The 13,036-nt window shown below is 36.8% G+C and overlaps 1 protein-coding gene across 2 annotated transcripts; it reads left to right on the top strand.

The window, feature by feature from the left end:
• Positions 1–2,726: 2,726 nt before the first annotated feature.
• Positions 2,727–12,542, top strand: olfml2bb (olfactomedin-like 2Bb). Of its 2 annotated transcripts, none has more exons than XM_046862131.1 (8): positions 2,727–3,102; positions 3,846–4,112; positions 4,686–4,793; positions 5,318–5,479; positions 8,748–8,931; positions 9,713–10,168; positions 10,456–10,632; positions 11,317–12,542. In XM_046862131.1, exons 1-8 carry the CDS (start codon positions 2,926–2,928, stop codon positions 11,919–11,921), a joined length of 2,136 nt encoding a protein of 711 aa, XP_046718087.1. In that variant the 5' UTR covers positions 2,727–2,925; the 3' UTR covers positions 11,922–12,542. The 2 variants fall into 2 exon arrangements, with proteins under 2 accessions (XP_046718087.1, XP_046718086.1); XM_046862130.1 differs by having other exon boundaries at positions 9,710–10,168.
• Positions 12,543–13,036: the final 494 nt, after the last annotated feature.

Raw genomic sequence — 13,036 nt, 5'->3', positions numbered from 1 at the left:
TTTTTATGAATTCATGAGCACTGGTTATAAAATCACATCATAAGCATAGTTTGGTAAAGCATCAAGTCAAAGTGAATAAGCATGAGCTCACTCATCAATTCATCTTCAGTAAGCATTTGATCTTGATCAGGGTCACAGTGAATCTAGAAGCTTTCCTGGGAACACTGGGCGGGCATGAGGTAGGGTACATCCCAGGTTGGACCAGTACATAGCAGAGCAACATGCACACATACATGCATTTACACACATTTTCATATGTAGAAGCAATGTTGGGTAGCAAATGCTGGCATGTTTTTGGAAGGAAGCAGAAGAATTTAGGAGAAAGCACAGACATGACTAGATTTTGCAAAGAAATTCTGCAAAGGTAGTCCAGGATTGATCCAAGGACCATTCATTATTTATTAATGTAATGATATTTCATTACTACTGCATTTTATTTATCAGCTGTAGAACTGATGAATGAGTGTTATTTGTGTTTATTAAAATATATTCCCCTGATTGAAAAATAATTACAGTTATAACCACTGCAAGAACTGTATGAGTCTCACCATGTTTTCTACTAGCAACAAATGACAACTGACAGGCACAAAGCCCACACCTGCTTTACTGAGAATAATAGACACAGATTTCACCCCTTGGTCATTGAAATTGACAGACACAGTGGCCATGCCTCTCTTTTCTATTGACAGAGACCAAGCCTAATTCATTTGCAGTGTCAAGAAAAGAGGCCATTATCACACATAGGCCTCCAATTGCCCTGCTCTTTACTTGGACTGGCAGACAGGAAAGATTTGCCAGGCCTGCTTTATTGAAATTGACAGACTCAGGGCCACACTTTGTTTACTGGGACAAATTGAGAGAGACCACACCTCCTTCTTACAGAGAGAGCGAGCATGCCTGTATTACTAGGATGGTGGGAATTGGTGCTCATGTTACCCAGACAATTTACATCTTCAAAGAAAAAATGGCAAAGGAGTTGACATTCCTGCATCATCAGTAATACAATATTACATCTAAAAAGTATATAGTAACGCACAACTATACACAAACACGCACAAAAAAACCGGAAACACATCTATACACACACACATGTACGCACGCACACCCACACATGCACACACATACCTACAACCAGGAAACTCGAAACTATACACACACACACAAACAAACTTAACTGTTAAATTCTGTAAAGCTGCTTTGAGACAATGTCTTTTGTGAAGTAAAGATAAAGTCACTCTGTTTTTACTGCGTTAAAAGAAAATTGCATGATAGTACAATGCCTTATGGGTGGTTTAAACTCCTACACTTCAGGTCTCCAAGGAGTCTTTTAATGCATTGGTTTGATTCAATGGTTAGAAGTCAAATATAAAAATCCCAATGAATGTGTAATTATAGGCTGATCATCCCACTTGAACAAAAGATCTTGGTGTTTCTACCTAATGTGTTCTGTAATTGAAAGAAAAAAGCAAACAAATTTATACAGAATTACATTTATAGAATTATACATTTATACAAATGTAACTCTACAGACAAATATAAAAAATAGACATAATATTGTACACATGAAATGCATAATACATAACTAAATCAAACATAACTCAAATTGATGTCTAAGGACCATAAAGTCAACCTGGTGACATGAGAAGTTCAGCCACATCGGGTGCAGGTACTGTAGATGGCGCTCATAGTCCAAACATGGAACCGGACCTGGTTCTACATCGACCTTATAAGAGGATGTTTTAACAGAACCATAGATGGCGCACGTGGTTTACATCAGGCCGTCTGTCAAGTCTATAATAATGAGTTATAGAAGAGAAAATGAGGTACCAAACCAATGGCAGGCAGCTTGAAAAGGTCATGTGGTCTTGTAAAAACAAAGAGAATATACTGGGCTTGTTTAACTTTTTGTGTCTTCAGAGACTTTTCTGCAAACTGAATGAAACAAATGTGTTTATATAAAAAAAATATATTGTTTATTTTTGATCATTATTATTACATTAGTACAAATACAAACTGTACACGATTCCTTATTATAAAATCAAGTCAACTCTGTACATTTGTCTATTTTTATCTGTTCATTGCCATTTGGTTGTGTACACATGGCAAGTAATCTAATACAAATTCCCAAAATGATCCATTCACTAATCAGATAAAAATAAAGTGTAATTTAAATCCACAATGTGCAGTTTTTATAATGATCTTAATATTATTCAAATTTCAATGGTCAAGATATTAAAATAAATGCAAAAGACTATTACAAAACGTCACTGATACACAGTGTAACTATGATTTTTTACATATCTGCTTATATATGCTTATATATCTTTTAAAATATCTATATTATTATTTTTATATTATTTAAGTATTCTTTTTTTTGCTCTAAATAAAATAGAAATCTAAAATTATAGCTGTTGTATTATCTTCTATTTTTTCTTAAACATCTGTCCAAGAACAACAAATAAAAATGAGCCTTGTAGGATAACTGATTAATAGGCACTTCTTCAAATATGCTGTTAAATTACAGTTAAACAAAAAACCACCCTGTCTCAGATGGTCAGCTCATAACAATCCCTTTAAAATGTGTTAGAGAAGGAAACACTTAAATGTCTAGTGCAGAGGGAGCAAAAATGTGCTCTAGTCTGTAATCCTTAAACTCCTCCCCATCTGAAGTGATGGAGTCAAGTCCTTCCCATTTTCCTTCTTCCTAGCCGGCTGACCTTTCAGGGATCCATTCATCAGAGAATATCCAGGGCTGCAGCACAACCTGCACAGCCTGGTGAACAGTTTTTTTCTTTCGAATTAATCAGGTTGTGTTTTACATCACAGAAGATTTTTGTACTTTGGAAGGATTAGTAAACTAATACATTAATTAATTGTGAATTAAGAACAGATCATATTAACAGTGTGGATTTTCGGATAACCAGCATGATGCTCTCATTAAGGCTGTTGTTGTTGGCTTGGAGTTGTGCACTTTGCTTTGTACCATTGGTGTGGACGGGTTTGATGGAGAGCCCATCCCAACAAAACCAGGTTTTTTCAGAGGAATTTGAAGATGCAGCCCTGGAAGATGAGCTGGACAACCAGGAGAACATTATAACCCAGGTAAAGTTGCTGAAGGCCATGAAATAGAGATTACAATAACAGAAGTGATTCAGATAAGGTACCAAATGGAACAACAGGTTTAAAAGTTGAGTAAGATTTCTCAAAGTTATTGAAGGATACATGAAGAGATTGTAAAGCTTGAATGACCTAAACGTAAAAAAAGGTTTAGCTACACCATATTGTTTCCTTTGTGTTAAGAAATTGCTTTTTATGTTCTAAATTAAAAATTGCCAGTTGTTGAGTCTTCCTTTAGCATGAAGAAATCATTTAGTCTCTATAGTCTGCATACTTGTGTTTAATGGCACACACCTGAACACAAGCTTTTCATGATGTTAAAATGGATCTGCAGCACGTCTCACCCATACTTTTTTTTTTTTCAGTTAATACCTGTAGCATGCAGTCTATTTTTCATAAATCTACAATAATATATATTCTATACTGCTTTTAAATGTCATTCAGGTGATCTGTTAAAGCAGGAAACATTCGGTAGTCTGTTCTATGTCCTGTTAAGGCACTACTTTAGGCTACTGAAATATGTACATGTCTTTCACAGAGTTTCTGTGTTTCTATGTCCAAATCCATAACATTTTAGCACAAGAATAAAATTGACATTGCTGCATAAAACTATCGATATATGCACATCTTTCAAACATTTACTATACAGTGATAAGGCAGCATAAAGAGAATATAAATGTTCCCACAGTGTCTCATATTTACTCTCTAAGTCTTAATTTAACTTTCAGCTCATCGGTGACTACGACAAAGTGAAGACTCTATCAGAGGGCCCGGATTGCCACTGTAAATGTGTGGTCAGGCCACTTAGCAGAAGCGCCTGCCGGCGAATTGAAGAAGGGACTGGAAAGCTTGAGGATTTCTACACAGTGGAGACAGTGACCTCAGGACCCAACTGTAAGAAATGTGCTTGCATCGCCCCTCCATCTGCCCTCAACCCCTGCGAAGGAGACTTCAGGTTTAAGAAGCTCCAAGAAGCTGGGAAAGATGACATCAAGGTAAAATAAATAAACGAAATTCATGAAGCGGTGTTTTATGACACTTGTAGCTTTTTATTTATTGTAGCTGATTGGTGATCAGCTTAAATTGGTTTAAAATTAAATATATGCACACTTTCCATACTGTATAAATCAAGAAATAAAGCATGTTTGTGTGTATAGTTTTGCACTTGATAACATAGCTACAAATACACACACACACACACACACACACACACACACACACACACACACACACATATATATATATATATATATATATATATATATATATATATATATATATATATATATATAGCATCCATAGCATTCAGCTACACTGAAAAGTTTTGTTCATGTTTAAAGATTACAGTAAGTCAAATTGAGTCCTTAAACATGTCTGTACATAAACACTGTATTTGGGAGGATCTGACTTCAATCTACAGAAGCAAACCTCAAACATACATATCTGATGTAGTATATTTTGGTTCAGATTAAATGTGTGTGCTTGATTTTCTAAGCAATTTCTTTAAAACCAGTAGTTTGTTTCTACAGCATTGGGTTTCTTTTGACTTGAGAGCATTCCTTTAACAGCTTTCCACCATCATGGATTTACTCGAAGGGGCTTTGTATGGGATGGATCTGCTAAAGTTGCACTCAGTCACTACTAAACTCCTGGCTCGTGTGGAAAACATAGAAAAGGTACATGGTCTTAAATCCTTTCTATTATGAGATGGTGTACACTTTAATTGACTGATTAACATAAAATAAAGGCAGTACAGAAATATGAAAATAAACTGCAAGTTTAAATACAACAAATAGATTTTATACAGATATACAGAGTACAGTGATCAGACTACATGAGGCTTTGAGTACAGATTTATAAATAAACAATTGAAAAGTGCTGAAAACAAATATTTATAACCACAAGTCTCAAATATATAATAACATTCAGTTTAGAGCGGCATAAAATAAAAGTGAAAAGGTGTCAAGGTTTTTACTAGTCATTTTACAGTTGCATTAAAGGGTGCAGTACAGCATTTGGAGTAAGGGGGAACACAGTGTGGAACAGACTGCAATACATTTTAGGTTTTGAAGAAGAATGCAAGTCTACAATTCCCTATTAAACACATTGTACACATTCTCTATTGGCATCAGACAAAGTGCTTTCAAGTTCAGTATATTTTCACCCAGGATCACTGCTGAGCAAATCTTTTTTCTTCCAGTCATTTTCCGGAAATGTGACAAAGGAGCAAGGGAGCATGAAAGAAGACAAAGGGCAAGGGAAGGACCTGCATACAAACCAACACATAGAGAAGAAAAGACTTTTGAGCGAGCTGGAGCCCTCGTTGCAGAATAAAGTGGCTGCAGCTTTCTCACACTCAGAGGTGAGAGAGGTTATGCTAAAATGCCCCAAAGCCAGCACACACAAACACACACACACACACGCTAGACCACATATACAGTAACAGTTCCCACACTGAAATTTGTTAGAAAACAAATTACAAACACTACCATTAACCTAAGTAGTTTACATAAATCATTTCCCTTTAGGGATTAATAAAATACGCTCTATCGCTGTGCTTCAACCTTATGGTATTTGCAAAGGGCTACAGATCTGTCATTGCAGTTCAGCTTAGCAACTCGTGTCTACCAAAATATGTTGTCTAGAAACCAAAAATAGATAGTATTATTGGCTTACATCCTGCAACTGGGTTGATTTCGGACTAAATCTCTTTCAGGCTGCAATAAACCGTGCCAGAGTTCGATTAGATGCGGACTAAGATCTCGTTTCTTTAATGGTTTTGGTCAATACTTGAGTGAAATTGCTGGGTTTTGATCTGTACAACTATTACTGGCCCTCTTTGGATTGGAGTAACAAACTAGCTGTGTCATGTGATCGATTGAGGCTTGCCAAATATTAGATGTTAGCTTATTTATCCTTAACAGGCAGTTCTCTAAGCATGCTCTATTCTATTCAGGAGCTACATTTAAAAAGAATATGTGTGGAGTGGAGGAAGTCTATTAGCATAACGACTTCCAGACTGGTAACTTAATAACCAGCCAACGAGAAGCTGTCTGTGACCAAACTGGGACAAACAACAAAAACGTACCTCTCATACAATTACATTTAATTATTCAGAATCCAAGTTCAGTACAGATCTGAGCAGTTAAGTAAGAAGTATCTTCCTCAAGAGACTACAGTGTTTTTGTGTCAGTCTTGTGAAATATAGTTTCCGCACAACACACACGTAATCCCTTTCATGCACTGTTATATCCCCCAGACAATATCACAGCAGGGGCAGATGAGTGGGAGACACCAGACTTGAGAATCCTGTATGTTTTGTTAACAAACACATCCAAGCACCACAGTCTGTCACAGAAAGAGTCAATTTAACTGACAGGATAGCTGACTACCGATAATTCCTGCAGGCCATTTGTGGATACATGCTCATATCTCATTTACTCAACACTAACTGTTTCACACAAAACTTTAAAAGTAAAACTAAATTTAAAAAGTACAAAATCATGCTTCAAATCAAACATTCATTTGGTGTTATGCATAAAGTGCATATTTTAAGTCATTTGGGATAACATTAAATGAACATGAGGTGAGATGCAGGTCCAGAAAGAATAGATATATTGTATTCTGTATTCACTGGTACACATTTTTGGTTCAGTCTATTGATTTAACTTGCAATAATCCACCATTGTTCTTGTACCAAAGATAACTCTGCCTGAATGAACCACATGACCAGAAATGCATCTATCTATCTATCTATCTATCTATCTATCTATCTATCTATCTATCTATCTATCTATCTATCTATCTATCTATCTATCTATCTATCTATCTCACAAAAGTGAGTACACCGCTTACATTTCAGCAACCATTTAAGTTTCTCTTCTGTAGGGACAATACTGGTCAATGTGCAGCTTCTATAGCAGTATATATTTACTGTCCTTTGTAAATAACTCAACATACAGAAATTAATTTCTAAATAGCTGGCAAGAAAAGTGAGTACACCCTAAATGATAACAGCTGTATGTCGCTTAACCATCCAAAGCCACATGTACTATTCATCATGTTTATGTTTTGGTTTGCTTTGACATGACCATACAAATTTGTGTATCGTCTATTAGAGCAGTTAAAATCTGGTGCTTTGAGTACAGTTCTCTCAAACTAGCCACAGAATGTTCAACATGGCACCTCATGGCAAAGAACTCTCTGAAGATTTGAAAATTAGAATTGTTGCTCTTCACAAAGATAACCGAGGCTATAACAAGTTTAGTAACACCCTGAAACTGAGTTACAGTACAGTGGCCATGTTCATACAGAGGTTTTCTAAGACAGGTTCCACTCAGAATGCAGAACTTGATGCCCTACCTTTAGAAACTGGGCCAAACAGCAGTTTTCCAACATAATAACGACCTCAAACACATCACCAAGATGACCACTGCCTTGCTGAGTGGCTAAGTATGTCTCCAGACCTATTGAGCACCTAGTGGGGCATCCTTAAGTGGAAGGTGGAGAAGTGCCATGTGTCTAACATCCAGCAGCTCCTGATGTCAGGATCCCAGAAACAACCTGTGTACAGTAGCTCTGGTGAATTCTATGCTAGATAAGAATGGTGCTGACACAAAATATTGACACTTTGGACACAGACATGTTCACTTAGGGTGTACTCAATTTTTTGACAGTTATTTTGACAATGATGGCTGTATGTTTAGTTATTTTCAGAGGACAGTAAATCTATACTGCTATACAAGCTGCACATTGACTAGACCAGGGATTAATTTCAAATTAAATTCTTCCCTTGAGAAGATATACGAAAATGGTTGCTGAATAGGTGTACTCAAATGTACAATGTACAAATGATGAGATCACCATGTAACCAGGAATATGTATAGTTTTTTCTCTGAGAATGTGTATTTAATTGCTGTTTGCTATAAACTCACTAAATATGTCATTCAGAAAATTAACCCATTTGCAATCTTCACCCATAACCACTAAATCCTAAACATCTCAGGAGACTTTAATCTACACACACACACGCACACATATGGAGAGGGAGTTAGGTAAGTCAGCACCACCAAACATAAAATGTACCTAAGCCAAAGTCTGGACGCACAGTAAAACTTGTAATTACACACACAGACTGAAAGGATACAGTTGTTAGCATGTGTTAGCATCACATAAGCTCCAGCCCTGTGGAAAGTATTAGCTAGACTTGCTGTGTCAGCCTGGTAGACTGTAGTAGAGTATAATTAGATCAAAGATAGCTTCTCCAAAGCCTGTTCCGAGCAATAACCCAGGCCACAAATTCATCCTTATTTCACAACGAATGTTATTATTAAAAGACCAGTTTGGCAGAATAATTTAATGCACAGCTTTCCTCCCTTACCCACAATGTACTCAATCAGCCAACACATGTGCTCTCATTCATTCAGTGTTAGCCATGTTCACTGTTTGAATATGGCTACTAGTTTAAAAAAATCATGCTGACAATACTGACACATTTCTAATTCTGTTTTTATTTTAATGATTTCAGATTAGGTTGCACCCAATTCAAGATAAGGATATTTAAATCATTATGCAGAGCCCGACAGATTGATGCTGTGTTTAATGCCTATTGTATACATTTTACCAAACAGAAGAAGTATGAGGAGAAGTTTGTTGGAGGCCAGGACTCCAGCAGGCTACTGAAGAGAAGTCATGTTGAACATACAGACATGCAGAAATTAGTGAAGGGCAAAATGGGGCCAAATGGGATGAACATAAGGAGCATGACTTTCTATAAAGCTGATACTGAAGAGGACGATGACGGAGATCAGCAAGGTGAGTTTGGTTTACATAGTTTGAAGTTAATACTGACTTGTAAAGAAGACAATGCCTAAAGCTTAATTAAGACAGGCCTTATGTGTTTTTGTGTCATTTCTAGCATGACTGCTAATGCGTATTCTGCTTTGCATGAATTTGTAAAAAATTACTGATGACTTTTTTATCATTACTGTAGCATTGAAAACTGTCATGCACATATGTACACATAATGTTTTTTATTGCATCTGTTCCTCATTCGTGACCACAATCTCAAAACTAGCCTGCACTGACTGTAACCTATGGAAGGAGTCACAGAATAAATCTATGGATGGATCTGAAATAAATATAGAAGACAGTGAACATAAGTGAACTTAAATTATCACTGTGAATGCAAAGAAAGCTCATTTAAGCCACTTGCACTCAAGACCTATGAACAGCTTATATGTTTTTGTGTAGTCTGGACGAATGAATTACAGCAATAAAAACACTCAACACAATTTTCCGTTTTGAAAAAAGCACTTTTGTTTACTACAATTCTTTTAACCATGTTCCTCTTTGTTGCTCTTCTATAAACGGCACAATTTAAAATTCTAATAGCACATTATAGCAGAAATAAGTTTTATACATTGAAAAAGCTAATTTATAAATATGAAAAATCTAGTATATTGACCACTTTGTGATTTATCCTTGCTTTAATTTCTTTTCCATTTATCTCCCTTTTGAACACTGGATGATTGAAAGCCTTCATAGACATTTTTATTAAGCTCTTCCACCCACAACTGTTAATCTTCCACAGCAGGAACAGATGATGTGCTGAGCGGGGACGGTTCAGTAGATTTACTAATAGAACCAGAGGACCAGATCCCCAAACAACAGGACATGCAATACTCAGGCCCTCACACTACAGGCACTATGGCACCAAAACTGAACAGAGAAACCACCACAGATGTACTTACCATCACGAAACTGCCTGAACAGAAGTCTTGGGAAACTGAAAGAATGATTACAACGAGCACGGCAACGCCACATTCCTTAACGACCATCACCACCCCCACCACCACCCCCACCACCACCACCAGACCAACCAGCACCACACAGTCAGCAACCTCCAACAGATCAACAACCACCTCTGCTTTTCCCAAAGCTCCAAAACCAGAGCAAAACTCTACATCTGCAGGAAGAAAATACACAGTGAAATCTCGACTCAGCTGGGACGAAGAACCTAAAGTCAATACAGACTCACCAAAGAATTCTGGTAAGGGGGAGTTTTAAATGATTCTGCTATTGGCCCAATAACTTGCTAATTTTCTTGTATTTTGCTCGTAAAATATGCCCCAATACCAATATCCAATTCCAAGTGATACTTTGTAATACGGTGAAAGTTGTACTATTAAACAGATGACACGATATATATATAAGTTTGGAATTATGTTCACTATTAATGATTAAAGCTAAACAACTTGAAAACTGTGTTCTGCCAAAATAAATCTTTAATAGAATATATATAAGCATAATGATATTATTTTGTGTCATCATTTGCAGGTATTTGCAAGGACACATTAGCTACCATAGCTGAACCTGTGACTCACAATGCTTATGGCCGCAATGAAGGCGCCTGGATGAAGGACCCAAAAGGCAATGGCAATGTCATTTATGTCACAAACTACTACTATGGCGGAAACCTTCTGGAATTCCGTGATATGGACACATTTAAACAAGGTGATTATTATACTCACAGAAATACTGTATTCCATATTGAGTTTTGAACATCATATAGAAGTTTGATCATGTGAAACATTACCTCTACTCTAGTAGTAAAGCACAAGCACTGCGTTGTGCATGTAATTTTATAAAGTAGCTTTTAGTTTGTTTTAGTTAGCTTAGTTAACACATGGGGTGGTGAATCACCAAATAAGTATTATAATTTAATTCATATTACTGACCAATTCATCTCCAGATTGACCCCCGTGAATAGCAGACTGTCCTTGATTAATTTAAATGTGTTGAATTCTGGGAGAGAGCAAAATTATAAAGCCAAAATAAATTCTCTTGTGATCTATGATATATGTACAATCATTTGTAAAGTATTTCCCAGTACAAGTGACACCTCTGTCCACCATGATTTTAAATGTACACAGAAACCTAATTTAATGAATAGAATAACAGTAATACCAGTCCAAAGTATGAATGGCTATTTGAATTCGATTGCCTGGTAACAACAAAAAAATATATAGAATAACTCTTAATGAGTGTGTTATTGGCTTCAGTAAATACTGGTCAGATACATTGTAGGCACTGATATGCTATGAAATTGTTCATAATATAAAAGCACTAATATTGATATGTATTGTTTCATCTTGGTTAAATTGGGTTGTAATATTAGCATTTCTCATCTCCACACAGGACGGCACAGCAACAGCTACAAACTTCCCTACAACTGGATCGGCACAGGGCACGTGGTCTACAATGGCGCCTTTTACTACAACCGGGCGTTTTCCCACGACATCATCAAATACGACCTGCGTCTGCGTTACGTGGCAGCTTGGACCACGCTGCATGATGCCATGTTTGAGCATGAGGATGAGGAGGCACCCTGGAGCTTTAGAGGGCACTCAGACGTGGACTTTGCTGTAGATGAGAGTGGCCTGTGGCTGGTTTATCCAGCTCTAGATGAAGAAGGCTTTCACCAGGAAGTGATCATCCTTAACAAGCTCAATCCCTTTGATCTGCAGAAAGAGAACACATGGAGAACGGGCCTAAGAAGGAACAGCTACGGGAACAGTTTTGTCATCTGTGGTGTCCTGTATGCTGTGGACAGCTATGAGCGCATAAATGCCACCATTAGCTATGCTTTCGACACGCACACACACACTCAGATGGTGCCGCGGCTGCCTTTCATTAACAACTACACTTACACCACACAGATTGACTATAACCCAAAAGACCGCATGATTTACGCCTGGGACAAGGGCCATCAAGTGACTTATGATGTCATATTTGCCTATTAATTACTGTATAAGATGATATATAGATCATAACTAGAAAACTGCCCTGCACTTTTTTTTGTAAAAGAATGATAAGACTCAGTGGATTGTAGATCAGTCTACATAGTCAGTATATATTGTTTTGATAACATGCCACTGTTTATTGTTGTTTGTTGTTTTGTTTGCAGTGTACACAGTGCAGGTTTTTCTGATATGTGTATCATTTAGTGAAGAAGATAAGGCCTCCGTATACTCGTTGTATACTTGTTGAGACATTATTTAGCTGGATTTCACATAAAAATATAAAGGCTTCACATGCCAACCATGCCTGTAATAAGTCATTGCAAATCAGGTGTACCCAAAAGTCATTCTTACAAAGATGACTTTCAAGAAATCTGCTTCTTCTTGTCATGGAAACTGAAACAGTGCCACCTGGTGCACTGGAGCACTCGACAGTCAAAATCAGAGGATGCACGCTTGTAATCTTGCGAAGACATTTTTGATTTCGTACATATTTTTTTTTACTGTTTCTGTATGGTATACCCGAGGACTTTAATGACAAAGTTATTCTTACGGCTTGTTTAAAAAATCGTGTACGTATTTTGTAAATAATGTAGTTAATTTAAAATAAATTCTATGCCTGTATTTGTGTAGAGTGACAAATTTAGTCATAATGAAAAAAAAAAACAGACTGACTTCTAGTTCATTGGGGCCATACTAGGGATTTTCACAAGGTACGCCGGTGATCAGCAGTTTTCTTTAAATTCATACACTTTTGTGCACTCGAAGGTAGACACTCCGACCATTTCTGTTTTACATTTGTAGAATACAACATGATAAACATGAAAAAGCTTAAGAGTGCATCTAATCTTATCAATCTTTCCCAATCTAACAGCCAGACAATGTGTATAAAGCATACATTTCTTTAGATTCGCTGAAAATGTGAAGTTTGCATTTTTGTTCCTCAAAATTTTACCTCAGGTCCAATGTTGACTTTATTATCATTTCCATTAATTCTACTTCTAATTAAACCAGATTTCCCATGTACCAATGGACCTTCTTGACCCCTGCATTTATTGGCCATATATATTATTCAGAGTAAGGGGGTTAATGTAAAAGCCATTATTTGGCAGAGTTCT

This window comes from Silurus meridionalis, chromosome 12, assembly GCF_014805685.1.
Source record: "Silurus meridionalis isolate SWU-2019-XX chromosome 12, ASM1480568v1, whole genome shotgun sequence".
Lineage (NCBI taxonomy): Eukaryota > Metazoa > Chordata > Actinopteri > Siluriformes > Siluridae > Silurus > Silurus meridionalis.
This window is presented reverse-complemented; position numbering and strand designations above follow the sequence as displayed.

Excerpts from the sequence above, each read along its gene's own strand:
- olfml2bb (XM_046862130.1), top strand. The coding sequence starts at position 2,926 with ATGATGCTCTCATTAAGGCTGTTGTTGTTGGCTTGGAGTTGTGCACTT. Across the intron at positions 8,932-9,709 it reads CGATGACGGAGATCAGCAAG|CAGGAACAGATGATGTGCTG; the intron begins GTGAGTTTGGTT and ends AATCTTCCACAG. Across the intron at positions 10,169-10,455 it reads AGACTCACCAAAGAATTCTG|GTATTTGCAAGGACACATTA; the intron begins GTAAGGGGGAGT and ends CATCATTTGCAG.